The sequence below is a fragment of the Centroberyx affinis genome, unplaced genomic scaffold (genome assembly GCF_046629955.1).
Source record: "Centroberyx affinis isolate AG114_WGS23_722 - 3 ecotype Tasmania unplaced genomic scaffold, CSIRO-AGI_Caff_v1 ptg000646l_1, whole genome shotgun sequence".
Classification (NCBI taxonomy): Eukaryota; Metazoa; Chordata; class Actinopteri; order Beryciformes; family Berycidae; genus Centroberyx; species Centroberyx affinis.
In genome coordinates this window covers 349612-369726 of record NW_027279272.1, presented here as the reverse complement: position 1 = coordinate 369726, position 20115 = coordinate 349612, and the positions used below count along the sequence as shown (strand labels likewise).

The 20115-nt window shown below is 46.2% G+C and overlaps 1 protein-coding gene across 1 annotated transcript; it reads right to left on the bottom strand.

Annotated features, from left to right (window-relative positions):
* Positions 1-571: 571 nt before the first annotated feature.
* On the bottom strand, positions 572-19574 carry eif2ak4 (eukaryotic translation initiation factor 2 alpha kinase 4; the record flags this gene model as incomplete). Its single annotated transcript, XM_071518943.1, has 37 exons — positions 19442-19574; positions 19207-19322; positions 18679-18781; positions 18413-18586; positions 18218-18298; positions 17956-18110; positions 17357-17457; positions 17059-17216; positions 16347-16885; positions 15851-15966; positions 14912-15066; positions 14343-14779; positions 14181-14253; positions 14011-14100; positions 13797-13919; positions 13104-13208; positions 12779-12842; positions 12598-12677; positions 11799-11900; positions 11647-11697; positions 11285-11521; positions 10218-10293; positions 9713-9834; positions 9350-9399; positions 8922-9090; positions 8172-8288; positions 7951-8016; positions 7683-7853; positions 7096-7230; positions 6810-6917; positions 6287-6415; positions 3500-3586; positions 3104-3216; positions 2918-2976; positions 2234-2337; positions 1518-1586; positions 572-616 (listed from the first exon to the last, which is right to left on the bottom strand). Coding segments are annotated over exons 1-37 (4809 nt in total), but the record flags the coding sequence as incomplete, so codon positions are not given.
* Between the last annotated feature and the right edge of the window lie 541 nt (positions 19575-20115).

Sequence of the window (20115 nt, the reverse complement as noted above, 5' to 3'; positions counted from 1 at the left end):
TATACTAAATGTGTTTTGACACGTGTGCTGCAAGGGGGCCGATTGTATAGGTGGCCCATTCATTCGTGGAGGGGAGGCTTTTGCTTATATAACAGTGGTGTTAAGAGCATTTTTCATCTTTCTTTATGTTTCTTAACACCATATAATTGACGTCCTTTTTTTTCCTCCCACTGATGGAAACCAGGGGGTTCTGTGAGTGCAGTCCTGGTCAGGAGTTTGGAATGTGAATATTAACACCTCTTTTGTGTGTATTTTGTTAACAGTATGTGTGTGTCTGCCTGTGTATGTGAGGCTAAGCAAGAGGCTTGTTAGCTGAAGGCAGGTTAAGACTCTTTAGCTGTAGTCTTGCTGGCTGTGGAACATGGCAGGGGTGTTCCCTCACTCCACTCCTCTTCAGGCCGGACTGTACGGAAGGAGACGGGATCCCCTCTTCCTGTCCAGGATCTTGATCTCTCTTGGCCTTTCCTTCCACCTCTCCCTCCCCCCTCCCCCCTCCCCCACCCCCTCCCACCGTTCATTAGGATGTGGCCTTTTATTGACTCTGCAGTGTTCATGGTAATAGGGAACCAACCTCTAGAGACAGGAAGTTGATGAGAGTTTCCTTCTGCAGGTCCACCTGTGGGCGAAAGAATGAACAGGAGGAGGGTTATAATATACACAAAACACAATGGAACCTTATCTCACACGACAAGAAGTCCACATACTGTACATAACACAACATACAACACATTTCCATAGGAAGTAGCTACTTGTTGTCTCATCAAATACCACATTCTTAATCTAGTACAAAATAACAAAATATCTGCTGCTGCTCCACCAGCAATTTGGCCCACTCTGACAGCAGAAAATTGCATATAATTCCACTTTCATAATGTTCTCACCAGGCCTAAAAGCACTGAATGTCCCTTTTGCAGGAATGAGTGGGACTAATGGTCCTTTGTATTTGTCATGGGAAAATGACTACTCTTTCTGTTCCATTCTGACAGGCAGACAGGCTTGCAGGCTGCTGACATGTGACAAGGCCGACTCACAGGCCTGTGTAAATACATACCGGTATCAAGGTGATTATGCCTGTTATGTTTCAATAACTGGTACTTACTGCTGCGCCGCTGATGCGATCCAGACGCGGACAGGGATGACAAATGTATTTTGGATGGGGTAAACAAGACTGGATGGGATGATTTACTCTGAGAATATCTCGCGGTAAATTTACTACGAAACCACCAATAAAGTAAATATGCCGGCCATTTAGATCCCTTCCCAATGACACGCTGGCTGCCTTCTGTTTTGTGTTTATTGTTCTGCAGAGACTGGAATGGATTCGCAGTAATCTTACCTCCAGCAGGGGGTTTCAGTGCGAGGCAAATAACTACAAAAGGGCTGCTCCCACTGATGTTTGCTATTTCAGCTATCAAAACCCCTTTGCTCGTTCTGCGATTTAACACATGAATTCAAGAGATAAGGTGGGAAAGCAAGAGGGGGGGGGTCTCAAAGGGGTGAACAAACAAATGACTTACTGCCAGGACTTCGATGTCACTGCTCTTGTTCTGCAAATTGCTACCAAGATTCTGCAATCTGGTTTGGATCTGGAAAAAAAAAGAGAGAAAGAAAGAAAGAAAGAAAGAAAGAAAGAAAGAAAGAAAGAGGGAGGAAGGAGAGGAAGAGAGAGTGGGGTGGGAGAAGAGAGTAATTGCTCCCATGATCAAAATGAAACAGTGGAAAACAAAAAAAATAAAAATCATCCTCACATGCAATCCTTCTCTGTGCAAGCCAGTGGGCTTTAACAGAGGCCTGGCCTCGACTTACAAGCGACATGTTCTCTGTGACAAACGCTCCAGTGAGACAGAGACAGAGACAGAGACAGAGAGAGAGAGAGAGAGAGAGAGAGAGAGAGAGAGAGAGAGAGAGAGAGAGAGAGAGAGAGAGAGAGAGAGAGAGAGAGAGAGAGAGAGAGAGAGAGAGAGAGAGAGAGAGGGAGAGAGTGAGAGAGAGAGAGAGAGAGAGAGCGCAAGAGAGAGAGAGCGCGCACCTAGATAGTTGTAATCAATTTCTAATGAGAAAGGGAGCAGGAGTTCCTGGCAGAGAGAGCGAAGTTCCATCTCTGAATTCAAATGCAGAGACTGTACTGTGGATCTCGTGGTTCGCTAAGTGACTGGGCCTGCCTCTGTGTGTGTGTGTGTGTGTGTGTGTGTGTGTGTGTGTGTGTGTGTGTGTGTGTGTGTCACAGACTGACCTGAGTCTCATAGCGTCGTCTAGTGCTGGAAGAAACCTTCTCTGGGCTGATGACATTCACATTCATGTTCATGGTGCTGCTGCTCCCATGCTGCTCTGATGAGCCTGCGTACGCATGCACACACACACACACACACACACACACACAGGAAAGGACTCACTAACATTTCCACATTTATCCAAATATGGGGCTTTTCTACATTTCCTACTAAGCTGTTCCAACAGGGAATCACACCCCAAACTCTCTCTCACACACGCACACACACATACCAACGAGACGACAGTGAGAGACGCCCTTGTTCAACCATTATTCAGATGCATTAGAAAAGTTTGTTGAATCAATGTGTCTACCTGTGTGTGTGTGCCAGAAGTGGTGTGAAATCTAACACTTGAGCTTATTCTTCTGTTGCACTCACTGTAAGTCGCTCTGGAGAAGAGCGTCAGTTAAATGTGAATGTAACACTGGGATCAGTCACTTTGCACCTGATATATTTCTCACAAAATTTTGACTCATAATTTAACACTTATACTGCATGCGGAGTCAAACATACCGATCAAAGCAAAACTAAAGGAAAACAGAGTTTCATGCTGCAATAAAGCTTTAAGGTTGCCAGAGTATATATGCTGTACATAGCTGACTGGTGTAAATAACATGGTGTAATCAGGTCTGGTGGTAATACAGTACCTGAGGTGCTGAGGAGTGATCCCTTGGGGTTCTGAAGAGCGATGCTTTCAGAGATTTCTCTGGTGGGGGGGGGGGGGGGGGGGGGGGGGGCGCACACAGACAGCATTTATAAGAACAACGTGTTTATTTCTCCAGGTCATTTACAAGCAGACAGCTTAGTGCCACATTAAACAGAAATGTCTTTACCTGATATTTCTTTCCTCGAAGAATTTGGTCCGACATTTCTGAACGATGTGGTCCACCAGGTCCAGCTCTGGAATTCGTTTTTCAGACTGCCTGTCCTTCTCAACGGATTTGACCTGAAGACACAAAAAGACTTTCCCACATGCTGCTGCATTCTGACTTCTCATTATCCTCTCTTACGCAAACAGTTTGGAAAGCAATATGCTCTGCAGTGAACTCATAGAGCAGGTGTTTTCTTTCAAAAAGAAGGCATACTAAACATTACTTGACACATTAGCGTAACGGCAAGCCTGTTGCTGCCAAGAGTATGTAAATTAGATTGCAGATCTTCATGCCTATGTATGACTAGAACATACTGACCAATACTACAGTCTCTGCTGTACTGTGAGGATGGTTTACCTTGACATAGTTGCCCTCCTTATCAGAGACCAGGGCCATGCAGGTGATGCCAGCCTGCCTGCAGTGCTCCAACAAAGTCTCCTGAGACTGAACACACAAAATGACACAGAGCTGAGTTACTTGCACTGGTGCGTTAAGGGTGTAACACAGTCAAACTGGATGGGCTTCCATTTGTTAAAAAGCATGGTTTTCCAGCAGGCGCTAGCAATTACTGGCTGTATCACAATGTTATCACAACATACGAGGCAAGTGAACCTTTCACCACTTGGATTCTGGTGCGTTGGCTCGATGATAAGCTCTCCCTGGGCTCCGATGGTGGGGCTCCAGGATGCTGACAAGAGCGGCTGTGGGGGGATGCAGTTCAGCGGGAGGTGTTTAGTGAGCTGGGCTCGGAGCTGTCTGTCCATATTTCTGAGAACTGGAAACGCTCTGCTGATTTAGTGGCGTGCTGAAAGCTGGCCGAGCTCAGGCACGTTTCACCGAGGAGTTCATTTTCCCCGTCACTCGCTAAAAGAACCATGAGTCGTGTTCTACAACACGGCAGGAATTTCACATTGAAAGCGGCAGAATGGGCCATTTCACTCTGTGACTGATGTGGTTGCTGAGAAACTGTGGAAAAGGGATGGCTGAGGTATCACCCGGCTACAGAATTAAGTTGGAAAATAAAAATGAGAACGTGTGCGGTGGGAACGCTGGACTCATGGCCTCAAAAATTCTTTTGTAGCGGCAGTCAGTCAGAGGGGCGAACGTTTTGCTTGGAACGAAGATACTGTGGACTGGCCATGTGTACCCAGGTAATGCATTCAAGCATATCAATGTGTGTGTATGTATATGTACGTATGCATGTATATGTATATATGTGTACGTGGATGTCAACCTGATTTATTCTCATCAAATACAGCCAGACAGTCTCACCCGGTCCTCTGCTAGATGAGATGCAGAACAAACCTTGCACTATGCCACAAGTGTGCGTGTGTGTGTGTGTGTCACTTCATCTCTCCATCCTTCTGGCCCTAAGCTTCCTCTTTTCTCACAGCTTCCAAGTTGAGAGAGAAAAAGGCAAGCCATCGCCTCAGGGCAGCCGGGCAGCTTTGGGCCATATGCCGCTCTTAGCTGACCGCATGTGGAAGGGGTTTGCCATATTTGGCCAATAAAAGCTAAAAGAGTGGAGCCGTCTCCGGAGGATGAATTAGAGCTTACTGCAGATTCAGTCCGTTAAAAGGCCAGCATGTGAAAGGTGTTAACAATGGAGTAGCGGGGGGGGAGCGACGGGCGAAAAGCTCTGAACAAGGTGTTCTCACCGTCTCACCACTGGTCAAGGCACAAGGCCTGCATACACAATTGTTAAAACACACACAAACTGGCAGAGATAGCCATAAGGCGACGTTTACAACTCCTGACATGTTGGAACGTCATGCCACTTGTTTCCTGCCAGGCCCGAGCCCAAGCCAAGCTTTCTTAACTTCTTTTTAGGGCTCAGGGGAAATGGAGGTGGCCAGTCATTTATGTCCTGTGCCAGTGCATTAGACAATGAAGAGTGTTAAAGCAAAGGAGAGCAGAGGACGATAACAGAGAGTAAATAAAATGAGGAACTGAGCAAAGGCAATAGGTTAGAGAGAGTGAAGGAGAAAGACAGAGAGGAAAAATGAGGAGCGTAAAAATGGGCCCAGTGAGAGAGGAGCTGTGAGGAAAGTGCTTTGCCAGGTAGTGAGGGGAAAGCACAAACACACGCAAACACACACAAACACAGGCCTGGGATCAGTTTGTCACATAAACATGAAGAATGTGACAGAGGCATGGCATCAGGAGTTTGGGAACAGCGGCGTCATGGCACTTCACCGGGGAGATAAATAAATTCACTTTAGGCAGATTTAAGCTCGGCTATTCTCCAATTCTCACAGTGTGCGTTTCCCTAACAGCAAACAGATAATCAATAAAACTTTATTGCAAACATGTCTGACAGATGATCGATGCTTGAGTCAACTATTGCAGAAACGACTCCACACTGTATTGCTCCAATATGGCTGTTAAGCCTCTATCAAAGGCAACCACAGAATACAGCCCATCCTCCAGGATGTTTACTACTTCAGATACTATCATGACAAGTCCGTTGCTGGGTGATGAGCGGCATTTTCCTACTGGCTGGGTAAGAGTGGAATGCAAGTGTTGCCCTCTGTAGGAGGGATGTGTTTACTGCACAGCAAGCAGTGGGAGGATGTGTCGGATATCACCCTTTGTACACAATGGCTGATTCCCATTGTCTGGATCCGGGATCTGGCTGAAATAAGAAATGCAACAACCCGCAGCAACGGTGAAGAGCTGTCTGTGCTTCATTTAGCCAAGACATATTTAGGCTTGTCCCTTGATTCTTCTGGGCTGCTATTGGACTATGAAGTTTTGAGCACTTGTACAGTGAATTTTGGCTTTGTGCTGGTCTGTTATGTGATTTTTACTATCTGCCACTTTTATTTTAACGTTTTTTGGCAAACTTGTTTCCTACAATGAACTTTATACATGTACAAAATGTTATGACAGTTGCTCAAAAAAGACAGGAGATGTGCTTGTTCAAAGTTTTCAATTAATTCATACACAGTTACTGTAGTTTTGTAAACGGAAGATCTCAATCACAAGACGCTTCACTGACCCAAGTCTCATCAGTGGTCAGTGGTTTCTGAGATACTGCGTGCGACTAAGGCACGAATGCTCAGATGAAGACAAATCCATATTCCTCGGCCACGATGAAATCATGCAGGCAATGAGTGTAGGTGTATGATGCAGGCCGCTAACCTGTGAGACGTCATAGGCAATGTCTGCTGAGACACCGGCGCTCCACAGCTTCTGCACAACGTTGATGGCTCTGGACATGGAGGAGTGGCCAACTGGGACCACCAGCACATCGCAGGAACTCACTGGTGGCTGATACAAAGAACAACAGAGATGAATGGGCTGTTTCCATCAAGCAACATTGAGATAAATCTCTACTAATGAGTCATTTGAATGCTCCTGTCTGTCTGCCTTCAGCCCTATGTGCAGTTCCCTGTGCATGAGACGATACCAAGGCTAGAAGTCACTTCATTTCACATTCTGAAATATAAAAAAATGATGCTTCTCCTAAAATAACTCAGCGGAGTCAAGAGTCACAGTGATCATAGTTATTAACATGTTTCTAAAAGTGGCTGTGTGGCAGCTGACTGCAGTAATAAGGCATCATTAAATATGAAAGTCTGTCTGCTGCTCCCTCATTATAAATAATTATGAATGTCAGAACACTGTGTGTGTGTCTGTGTGTGTCTGAGTGCGTCTCTCTCACTGGCTCCTCCATGTTGGCCATGGCAGCACAGACTTTGTCCAGGGCCACACTGGCCCCGACTGCAGAGGGGACCGGGGTTGTGGAAGCTGGTCCCCGAAACTCCAGGATCTAACAGGACAGAGAACAAAGTCTCATAGTTGATAATGAGTTGATAATGAAACACAGGGAGAAGAGCTATGTTTGGGTTGGAAAAACAAGGCTCAAATACATGTATGTGAGGAATACAGTTAAGGGAAATTGGTTCAAATGGCTGGAGTTTGGATAAACAAGATACAGTCCAACTTACCAGGTGATCGTAGCGTCCTCCAGCAGCCACTATGTCCGGTACAGTCCGCTTACGCTTCCTGATGAAGGCCACAAACTGGAAGATGACCCCAGAGTGGTGCTGCACCTTGTATACCAGGCCTAGGTTCACCACCACCTATAGAGGGGGATGAGACATGAGAGAAAACCTTTATTTATCTGGAGAACGTTGACTGAGCATGCGTGTTCTATTTCAGTGATCTCCTGCTTCACATTCACAGTCAAGTGGTTAAGTGCCTTGCTCAAGGGCAACTCCACAGTATTTGTTGAGGGAGGGGAGAGCGTTACTCATTTACTTTCCCCACCCACCTATTCTCAGCTGGTACGGAAATTCAAACTGGCAACCTCTGAATCGACAACCTTCCAGTCGTAAGCCCGCTTCTCTATCCTATACACCACACTCTTCCTAAGCACCTCACACCCAAAAATCTACAGTGATTACAGAAGTGAGTAAGATTGTGATGTAAGATCTGAACACAACTCCCATTGGCTCCCATTGGCCCTAAACGCCTCACGCCCCCCAATCGATCCAAGAGCTACCTCCAACCACCTCCACACAATCCAAATCACCTGCAGCTTAACTCCCAGTCTACGCAGCAGCACTGTGAGCTCCTCCAGGTCCTTGAGGCCCTGCTTGGCCAGCTGGGTGACGGCGGTCTTCTGTTTGGTGAGTGAGGTCAGCAGCGGCACCAGGTCCTGCAGATCCCCCTTCTGCTCTATGTACTTGTAGAGCGTCTGCAACTGGACACAACAGAGGAGAAGAATCCTGTTGTTTAAGTATGTTCAAGCATGACGGATTATTTTTAACAGAAGGTTCATGACACCGGTGGACACTTACACTGTTGGTAGACAGCGACAAGTTGCAGAACTTTGCCTCTACCTCACGTTTGGTCAGCTTTTCGCTCTGGGGAAAATACAGAAACAGAATACGGACCGTAGAAATTAAACCACTTCTCTGTTTGGTAAGAACACTACTGTATATGGCCGTACCAGCGTATATCAGCAACAGACACGCAATGTGGATAACATCTGTGATGCATGTGTGTGTTCTGCACTGACCATGGCGTCACACAGTATGCTGGAGGCCTGGCTCAGTTTGTCTTCGGGGACCCCGCTGTGGAGCAGGATGGCCTTCAGCAGGCTGGTGTGGTTCAGGTAAATGTGATAGTTCCTTTCCTGCGGTCACAAAAACGCACGCAAACACGCCATTAACCCTCTCAAACGCAATTACAGTTCCCCGTCAAGCCTGGAGCACTACTGTACAATGAAGGTTCCAGTGAATAATGACTGTTGTGTCCGGCTGCCCTCTCATTCAGTCTGACTCACATATTCTTAAAAGCTTTCACACAAAGAGCTGGGTGGTGGAGAGGATCGAAAAACAGGATCTATGAGGGATCAAGCAGAGGCCAAACCCTGGGTTAACTGAGTTCTCACACTACATTCAGGGTGAACCAGGACTGGAAGACTGACGCAGAGCTAGGACGTGTAGACAGGAAATGGATTGTACTTGGACGGGGGGAAGGAAGTGGACAGAGCTGTGCATAACAGATTTGCAATGTCAATCTGTCAGGCTGACACATATGATGGCATGCGGTATGATAGGAATGTGAGCGGAAAGTAAAAGGGAAAAACCAACAACAATACAGGGTGAGAGGGTGACATCAGCTGGGAAAAATAAAGACAATGACCATGCTTGCAGCCTATCAGGAAACAGTACTGTCTGAACCCGAACAGAGACTGGACAGCACAGCACAGTTTATCGCGTTCAGTATGAAGAATGCAATCCACAGACAGGTCCCTGTGTCCAACCTGCAGTGCAGGGAATTCCTGGACTATTTCGGAGATGGTGTAGATGGTCTCAGCGTCGGGGAGCAGGCTGTTGGTGATGGGTGTGATGATGTCGAAGGCACACTCCAGAAGCTCCCTAGGGTGCGCCCGATCCAGCTTTCTGGGGCGGAACACGCGCTCGATGCTGTACCTTGGAGAACATCAGACACACACACACCAATGTCAAATATGAACACACATTTGATGCTCGACCTGCACACACATCAAGTTCCTATTGTATGAAACGGAATACCATAGTTGGTACCTATGTATTGCTATCTATTCTTGTTTTATCATGTGAAAAGCACTTTGAAACACCATTTTGAAAAGGGCCATTAGCTTAGTAATTATTATTAATATATGACAAAGCGATACTGGCATAAAGATGTGTTGAATCCATTGAACTTTACCTCTTCAAATTAATTATGTTATTGCGGGCCACGAATCTTGCGAACGCCATCTGAGGAGAACAGAGTTGAGAAAACAACATTGGGTGCACTTAGTATAAGGACAGTCAGTCAGTACAGGGCAGGCTGTAATCAATCACAGTGTGGAAACAACCATTTAGTCCTCGGGGTTTCCTGAGGTAGCCGGGATCTTAAGGCGGCTGCTGATTGCAGGCTCACAGTGTATGTGTGTGTGTGTATATGTGTGTGTGTGCGTGTGTTTGCATGTGCTGATGCAAATGGCTGTGTAATTAGTGTTTGTGTGTGAGCATAGACATACCTGCGTGTGTGTGTGTGTGTGTTTGTGTGTGTGTCAAATGAACTCACACGAAGGTCATAGGGCAGTGTAACCAGCATTCCACTGTGGTCCATGAAGCAGGCCAGCTCGCTGCCATCGTACAACTTTCTGTTCCTGGGGAGGAGCAGGGGGGTCTGGAGACGCACCGCACCTGAAGATACACACACACACACACACACACACACGTAGCATAATGTTTTACTGCATCATCTACATAAGATAACATAACCCTCACCCTGAGGGAACTGATGCATGCGAGCAGATACAAACTGAGCATAAACAAATGTGTACAGCTGGACGTCATCAGCGGTGTGTACAGAAATAACGCTGGCACCTGCACAGAATCTCTGCTACCCAACAGTGAATGTATTGTTCAGCCATCAGTCACTGCAGCAGATGGTAATGCTGGGGTTCCTGAGACGGGCTTACAACGGGTCAGGAGTCCAAGTGGTTTGCAGCGGAGAGTCAACAAGGCCTCATGTTCACACGCACACACACACACACACACACATTAAACAAGCGTAGTGTACTCACCGTGCTTCTTGAAGATCCTGCTGATTGTTTCGTACACATGCTGCTGCAATTTGGCACTGTTGAAATTGAAGCTGCCCTGGAGGGAGACCAAACAAACAGGCTCTGTTAGGGATCGGGAGACATCGATTAAGCACTAACAGGCCTTCTGCTGCTCTGTTATACGGACCAGATGAGTGAGGCGCCACAGAAGGCACAGAGGGTTTTGGTGCAGCCATTCGTATGTCTGCAGTGACATCTAAAGGTAGAGAGGGGAAATACCCGGTATGATTCTCTCCGTTTACTATGAGGCCAATCCATGGCAAAACGGTGGGATATACAAAGACTCTGAGCCACATAAATCTCAACTAATCTCAACACTGCACTCTTTTATTTCAGTTTCATTCACTCCAGCTGCTCAGCCGACGTAGGCTTACAAGACACATATTATGTGTGTGTATAACGCATATGTTCCTTCCTCCATAAGTACATTGCTGTTTTGCCAAGGCTTGACAGTTTAATTTGCCCCATAACTCCACATTTTCTGAAACATATCTCCAGGATTTCATAATTGTCTCACCAGAAAAAACATGAGCAAAAATAGTAGAATCATTTTGCTATGAAGCATACTTCTACGCTTAACATATAATATGTTACTCAAATAAATGTCATTTCTATGTCTCCCAGATCACATAGTAGACAAATTCTGTCCTCCTCTGGTGTAACTCTGAATCTTCCTGTATTTATAGCTAATGGTAATGCATCTGACCTTAACTGTGCACAGAGAGATGTTTGGCATCCGGAAAATGTGTGTGAGATATGGTTCTGATGTTTTTCTTAATACGACATGTTCTTGGTTTAGTTTTATACCAAATATCAACATACTATTGTTCTCTACAAAAAAGGAATACATTGTTTTTCAAATCATGTATACCACAACATGGTCTATTTCCATAAATAAAAATGTAAAGCACTCATACCAGTCCTGTGTTCAGTCCAGCACAGAATTGGTACAGCATGGGTTCATGCGAACAACAACCTTGCATTTAATCCACTATCAAAAGCATGGCCAAGTCAAGCGGTAGCCATACCTTGTGTAGGTCGATGTCATAGGTGTAGTCCATGACGGGCGAGCTGTGCTGGGCGAACAGCTGGCCCACCATGGTGCGGTAGGCCTTGCCGTTGACGTTGGCCATGGTGTGCTGCAGCACCTCGTGGAGCTCTGACTCCTCCATCTGGGGCGGAGGCAGCAGTTCGCTCTTCAGCAGCTCATGGGCGGTGGGCCGCAGCGCGGGGTCGTGGTTCAGCAGCCACACTATCACCTTCCTCTGGGGAGAGGGACAGAGAGGGGAGGGGAGAGCAGGGATGGAGAAAGAGAATCAAAGGAGTGAATAACAGATAGGAAGAAGATGCTCAAGTCACATATCAAAGGCTGAACTGCAGCCGTCCTCACCTCCGTTCCTCTCTCGAACTCGGTAAAGTCCTCGGGGAAGTGGATGGCCTCCTGCTGAGTGAAAAGAGATGAGGTAAGTAACGAGTGAGTTCCAAAGCCCCCCGCCCAAATTACCTTCCCCTGATTGTTCCCAGTCCTGAGCCAGGACCCACCGTGCGTAGCTGGCTGAGGACAGAGATGCGCTCGGCCCCGGTGGTCATGGGCCGGTAGGACATCTCAAACAGGATGATCCCCAGGCTGAACAGGTCCACTTTCTGAGGCCGGACAGAGAAGACTGGATGAATACCAGACACTCCAAAACTCAATGCTAAAGTAAATGAACACAGCAGACTTTTGAGGTATAGATTTGAGGTAGCGATGGCTAACAAGGACAAACAAGAGTTAGATAGAGGCCAGCGGTAGGGCTGGGCGATATGGACCAAAAATCATATCTCTGTATTTTTAGGCTGAATGGCGATACACGATATATATATCTCAGCATTTTCTACAAAGTGGGCTAAATGTTCAGTTGTAAGTAGGGCTGGGCGATATGGACAAAATCAAATATCATGATATTTTTTACAAAATACCTCGATATCGATATTGCGACAATATTGTAGGGATGACTATTGGTGCTTTCACAAAATATTTACACAATGAGATTTTTGATAAATAATCATCAGTAATGCGGATATAATGACTAAGTGGGTAAAGGCAAATAATAGAACAGCTAGAACAATCTGGTAAGTTCAGAAAATTACATCACTTTACTGTAATGCAGCCTTTAAAACCAGGAAAAGAAAACACTCATATTACGATATCCAAAATGTAAGACGATATCTAGTCTCATATCACGATATCGATATAATATCGATATATTGCCCAGCCCTAGCCAGCGGACATTACATTTGGCCAGATAACTCTACAGCTACCAACTGTATTGGAGTAGATAACCATGATCTGATATGGTACCTGGTTGTAGGTGGCCTTGGTGTTTCCTTGAACCTCTGGGCTGACGTAGAGGGCAGTGCCAACCATGCCAGTCATGTTTCCTGGAGGTGACAGCAATGCAAAAGCAACACAAGGTGTCAGGGAAGAGCTTACATATCAGACAACACAAACATCATGGTGAATAGATTTAGACTCTCTGCACCTGTTGGGTCTGATTTGGTCATCATAGCAGATCCACTCTCCTCCACTTCGAATTTACCTGCAGCCTGGGAGAGATAAAGCACACCCAGGCATCAGCGCCTTGGAGTCTTGTTTCTTCAATAAGTCTTCATCAGTCTTTACATAGCAGCAACAAAGGCTGAAGTGAATAACGCAGTATCATTGACATAACTATTAAGCAAACCAGCAGCTACACTGCTCCAATACTCCACATAAAAACCTTTACATGAACTCCACACAACAAGCAACCAGCGCAGCCTCAGTCAGCAGGACGGAGCCGTTGACTGTTAGCCGGCACTAATACATACCACATTAGCGGGATGGTCTGTAGCCAGGCCAAAGTCTCCGATCTTCACGTGGTCCTGGGAGTCGAGGAAGATGTTGACAGGCTTCAGGTCTCTGTGAATCATCCCCTGAGTGGAGAGGAGGACGGATGGAGAGCTCTGCTCAATTATGGGTAATTAAAAACACTGCTGAAATTGGGTCTCTAAGTGTGAACCCTGCTGTTCTGGGGTGTCTCCTTGACAGATGGGCTGATTAGTTTTAAAGAGGGCTGGAATCTGAAATCAAACATTGACAGTAAGAAAATCCTTGAAAACACATCTGTGTAAACATGGTTTGGAAATACTGAATTTCCAGGGTGACAACCTGATGAAAGATTGAAGGACGGTGAGTAATTTCTGAAGGGAAGATTATGTAATTAATTTCCACTTTGTACCTGGCAAAAAAAATTGCCTGGACATTAGGTGATGAGGAATCTAGTTCACCTCATCTGGTTGTCTGCACTTGGTCTCACTAAACTGGACTTGACACCTTAAATCTTTGGCTCCCTCTTCTCTCTTTCTCCATCTCTTTCATCTCAACTTTTGCAGAGTTGCCTCACACCCTGAAACCGACAGTGAACTGCCCTTCACATTCTTGGGAAGGATTACAAATATTACAACACAAACACATCTGCTCCACACACACACACACACACACACACACACACACAAACACACCTGCTCGTGGATGTAAGCAAGGCCGTCCAGTATTTCCCTGAAGAGCCTCCATAACCGGCTGTTGTCCTGGTGCAGGTCTTGGTCTATGGTGTCTCTTAAAGTGCTCTTTTCACAGTATTCCATCTAGGGGGGACAGAGTGCATGGGTTATATGTCAGACAGAGACCTCTAGTGGGGAATAAGGAGCATGGAGGTAAATTAATGTTTGCCCTTACTTGTATATACAAGTAATGTGCTATGAGGAGAGGCCGTTCTGAGTCTGTGCTCTCTGTTGTGTCAGTCACTGGCCTTTTGCTTGGCTCAACCTGGAGGATACAGAAGCCATTTAATGCACTAATGCACACACTAACATACACAAACAGGTGGAAACTGTAGGTCATCTAACCTGGGATAACTCATCTGTGCTTTCATCGCCATTGTCAAAGATGATGTCACTCTCCGAGTCATTATCCGACGCCCTAGATGTGAATAAAACACAGCTGGTGAATTAACAGGATTTTGTGCGGGAAGAAATTGTGCCTGTATTACCCCACAAAAAGAAACTCACAAAAAGGAGGCACAGAACACTTCCTCTTCATCGTCATCGTCGTCCTCGTCATCGCTCGACTCGTGTCCGCTGCACTTGGCGCTGGAGGACCTCTCGATGGAGGTGGACCATTCCACGGAGCTGGCCAGGGCCGCGGGCGGGGCGTTGTCCTCCACGTTGTCGGGGAGACCCAGCTCGTTCAGGCCCAGCGGAGGCCCTCTCCCTTGGGCCGGCTTGTCGGCCGTGCTTCTGGGCTCGGAGCTGTCGGTGAGGGTCAGCGCCCCCACGGAGGGCGTCTCGTGCTTCTCGATCCACGCGTTGTAGTAGCGGACGATGTTCTCGTGGTTGAGGCGCGAGAGCAGCGTCACCTCGCCCTTGATCCGTCTGAACTGCTTGCTGGCTGGATTGACCTGGATGCGCTTCACAGCATAGTAGCAACCGTCCAGATTGTTCTGAACCTGGGGGAGCAGGAGAAGGTGAGTGGATGAGGCAAAAAGGACAGAGAAGAGAGGCATGTAGAAATCATAGCCAGCTTCATAGCAAATGCAATATCAAATGGCAGTAAAACTGGCGTGTGAAAAAGAGTGCACCTTAATAACGGCACCAAATGCTCCTTTTCCCAGCAGCTGGAGCTCCTCAAACTCGTTGAAGTAGCGGGAAAACTGCCTCTGCACCCCGGAGCTGAAGGGAGCATTGAGGATGTGGCTCCGAGGGATGACTGACGACGCAAAGTCCACAGCCAGGTCTGTGAGATAACAAAAAATACATGAATAAAAAAACTTTATGAACACTGACTAAATATATATGTCTACACCAAGAGGGACAGAATATGGACACTGTCTTTTTAGCTTGAGGAAGTAACTTGAGTTAGGACAAAGGGCAATGTCAACCTCCTTGGTATCATAAACTATTCAATACAACCTCTCCTTGTTAACTTTTTGGTAATTGGTAATTTTTAGAGAAATAAAGATATTCAAATTACATTCCTTCTGTCACTGTTGTTGCTGTAAACCAGGTATAATACACCAAGCCATAGCAAGTAACAAGACTCTAATGTGCGATGTCATCCAGATGTAAAATCTGGAGCTGCACCATTAATGACAGAGAATGACTTCTTGAATGTTCAACTCCTTGACTGTAGGGCTGCAACTTATGATTATTTTGTTAGCAATATAACTTCTAATCTAAATAACTAAATTACAACTTTTTTTCTCTCTCCCTTTTTTGGGGGAGTATAATAAATAAAGAGTAAAATAGTGATTTACACAATTGATGACAGTGATGAATTATTGCAGCCCTAAATGTTAAAATGATTCATTCATTTTAATGATGACTAAAATCTGAAGCAGAAAATGTATTCTCAAACCAGGAAATCCCCATGAGTTCTCTCACAGTTTCCCTTTCCATCTTCTCAGTGTGTTCTCAGTGATCTATACAATGGCGTGACATCACAGATTTGAGGGCGGGACCAACTCTTGTCTCATTTATAGGAGACACAGTGATTGTTCATGAATAAAATCTGAAATCACCTTCTGGACTGTTATCCTGGTACTGTGGCAGGGCTTTAGGCAGTGGAGGGTTGAGGAAGGAGTGGTCCAAGAGCTGCTGGGTCGTCCAGCGATCAGCATCATTCAGGCACACACACCTGTAACACACACACACATACAGTACAATGGAAAAATCCTACGGAAGGTTCCACAGCGCGGTGGTCTCTGTACGAATGAAGCTGTTATTCAACTAGAACAATCCTGCTGTGGTCCATTCTACCTCTGGCTGGTCAACATCTAACCCACACTGTGTTAGTGGTGTGCATCCTGCCAGCAACAGACAGGCAGACATAGCAAAAGCAAGGAGAAGGTCAGAATACTCCAAATGAACCTTGAAGTTTGAAGTTTATGACATTTATCATGAAGGGAAAATAAAGAAGTAATGAACTGCCACCACTAAAAAATGATAACAGCCAGGAATGGTAGCCTAGCCAAGCTCATGTTCTAAGAAGTTGGTTTGGTGTCCATCCATCTGTACCTATTGAGGAAGTCCTGAAAGTCAGCAGGCAGGCTGGATGGCACCGTCACTGGATACTCCTTCACCTCCTTGCCCTGGCTCAGAGCCAGCAGCATCAGCCCCAGGCTCCACACGTCGCCCTTTTTGCCCGTTTTCGTTGGCATCGCTGTCTCCTCGCAGAAGCGCACGTGGGCTTGCTCAAAGATGTCCTCTTTGCAGATATCAGCCAGTCTCTTTGATAAGCTGTAATCGGTCAGTCGGACATTTCCCTGGGAGTCTAACAGCACGCTAGAGGGCCCCAGCTGTTTGTGGACCACAGAGTTGGAGTGGAGGTAGTCCAGGGCGGCCAGGAGCTGGGCCGCGTGCTGGCGGAGCCTGTCCAAAGGGATGGGAGTGTTGTTGACCAGGCTTTGGTTCAGGTTGGTCCCGGCTACATGTTCTACCAGCAGGTTCACCACCAGGCAGTCCTCCCTCTCGCTGGAGGTCAGCGCCTGGTAGTGCACCAGGTTCGGGTGCTCCAGCTTCAGCAGGGAGTTCAGCTCACTCTCTGCCCCATGGATCTGTAGAGGAGACACAGTGCAGGTGGATATGTTTTAAATGACAGTTTTAGGCACAATAAGGATATCAGGTACTTTGGGTCTTTCAAAGGCACTAAAGTTGATTCTACTAACCCTAACTGACACAAATATATGGTTTAACTTTTATAACTCCAGACTTCTTCCTCAATACTTGCCTGCTTTTTGCAGTTCTCAATCTTGCCCTTCTCCTGGCTGGTGAAGAACTTGCCCATCTTCTTGTTCCAGCGTAGGGACCACTCATAGATCACAGCAAAGTCTCCCGAGTTGGCCTCAAATCCATAATAAACACTACAGCCGAGCCTCTCGCTTTCACCTGTCAGAAGCATCAACACAAACATACAAATAGCTTACTAGGGCCGACAAAACGGTGTCGCATCAGACTCAGCAAAGCAGATAAAAATGCAGAACACAAGAAGCAATCTAAGTGGAGACATCTTCTCAGTCCGGTCTCACCTATGCATTTTCCTCTGTGGACCACAAGTTCCCCAACTGTGCTGTTGCTGAAGTGAAGAAGCTCTTGTGAGTGCTGGATGTCTTCATTGACCGTGTCACGTCTGGTAAAACAGAGAAAATTCACTGAAAAAGCATTACAACAGTGTTGCTCAAACATGGTGGTAAGCAGTGTAAGAAATTACATTTTTGCCTCAACTGCCAAGGCCTGGAAAACTAAAATAAAATTCACCTGCCAAGAATAATTTTCACTTGCTAATTAATATGCATTTTTCATAGAAATACTGTACATTACCCTTACTGTTTTCAGTGCTATTTCATGTATAGAATCAGGTACTTTGTGTTAAATTAAAACTTGCTCACTCACTTACAGTATAGATCAATTTTGTAATTCATCATGAAGTGCAACAAACTCAATATAATGGCATTCAAATTCAAATGTTATCGTCTCAATAAGTTAGCGGTCAGTGTGGCAGGTGAATCTTATTGATTTACCAGCCAAAGACAAATTTTACTAGCATTTGGCGTTTGGTAAGTGTTTATTTCAGACCCTGGTGGTAAGCGTTTTAGGTATGATTGTGGTCAGTATGTGCGTTCCTTACCTGTGACGGGTATTTGAGGTAGTCCGCCGCCGGTTACCGGCTCCTTTCTTGAGTTCAGTCAGTTCAGGTGGAGCTCCAGTTGAGCTGGGTGGGCTCCTCCCCAGTACAGTTGGGGAGCTAGCAGGGACCGGCTGCTCCATACTCTCAAGCCGCTCCTGTGAATATAAAGCAACACAACAGGTACATTACAAACATTATAACCTTTCTGCGGAGATCAGCAACAACTGTATTCATGTATGTGAGAACTATGTAACTCAGGCACCTGTTTGGCCATTTCCTTCCTCCTCCTCTCCTCTCGTTTCTCCTCCTCTCTTCTTTGGATTTCAGCCATGATCTCTTTTTCCTGAGAAGATGAAAAGGACCACAGTGAACATCCTATTGAACAAGCACCTAGGTCAGTTGTCGGAGCTGTGCACTGACTCCGATGTGTGTGTACGTGTGTGTCTTCCTTCCTAACCGTCTCCTCCTCCTGCTTGCGCTGCTGGTCCAGCCTCTGCTGCTCCTGCAGGGCCAGTTTCTCCTGCTGCCTCTGCTGGTTCTTCAGCATCTCCTCATGGAAGGAGCGTGATGGAGGCTGGTTGTGCTCACTCAGGAAGCCCTGCACATGGTCTGCCAGCTCGTAGATCATCACCTAGGCAGACGGGGAACTGTGTTACTGCTGGTCTGTGTGTATGTGTGTGTGTGTGTGTGTGTGTGTGTGTGCTTATGCGCATGTGTCCTCACCTCCCCACATCGCAGTGTTGCCAGCTTGGCAAGCTCAGTGTGAAGGCTCTGGAGGTTTTCGTTTGAGAGACCTTTGGCATTCTTCAGCTCCAGCTCCGGAGGCCTGTTGGTACCCCAAGATGTGAAGTTACCAAGAGTAAATTATCTTATTATTATAAGAGTAACAGCCACTGAGATGGCTCCAGCCTTATATCATATTCTGGTTATTCTGTGGATTTTGTTTATGTTTTTTCCAGTTTTTATCAAATGAGATTTTAATTTGGTTTTTGTGCAGTTTTTCCATGTCCTTCATTGAGAGTCTAAGGTTGGGGAGGGTCGTTGTAATTTATTGTGTTACAACATGGCCATGTGAAGCCATTTGAGACTGTAACTGATTGAGGGCTAAACTTGACTTGACTATTCTAATGGCAGCTGTCGCCATCCTTCATACTTAAGAGCAGTTGGCTTATATGAGTATGGATGCCTTGCAGTGCAGTGGCAATATTGGCACATGAGAACACATTACAAGGGTCAAGGGTCAATACTTACACATCAGGATATGTGGGCGGGCATTTGACTTGCAAGTCCACAGTCACGTGGCATTCCTGCCCGTTGTTCAGCCCATTGGGCCGCAGGCAGAGGTACACCTCTGGAGGCCTTTTAATCTGGAAATAAAGTAAACGAACCTTCGATTGGTGGAAATTATCACATTGGCTGGATTAGTTTACTGTATTAGTTGAGGTGACACCATCAATTTACTAAAAGGCGATGCATCGATCTCTACCTTCCATGGGTCTTTGTTCCGCAAATCCTCAAAATCATCCCCGAAGATAGACGCAAGCGCCTCTAGTTCATTCTCCTGCTGAACAGTGTAGTCATCTGTCCCATCTGTTGGAGTGTGCTGACTGCTCATTCTTCTGCCTCACTACATGGCAGTCCCGTCACGCTCACACCCCTCGAAAACTAGGAAGCGCTCAGGCGGGTCAGGCGGGTCTGCTGCAGTCAGGGCCGCCCTCAGCTGGCTGCTCACTTCGTAAACTCAAAGTCCTTGAGGAGACGGAGCGTTTACTGTCCCGAATGATCCTACAACGACTAACTTAACACGTTGAACAGAGGCGATAGGCTACCATAACAATGCTGCGACTGGCGCATGCCAGTTGCGAGTTCTGTCGCAGGCGAAACGTCATCACGTTGCTGTTCCAAACATCGTCTCTAGCGGGCAGTAAAACACCTAAACTGATATCTAGAAAGGCATTGACTCTGAAATACATGGATTTTACATGTACAGAACTATGAATTTGCGTATTATAGCATTTGTAGTTCACTTTGAAATCATTGAATAAAATGAATCTGTAAATATGAGAGAGCCTGGCGTGGATAGCCACACAGACTAAAAACTGACCAGCTCAAGGAACCCACAATGAGGGTCACTCTGTCCAAATAATGTTGATCTAGCAT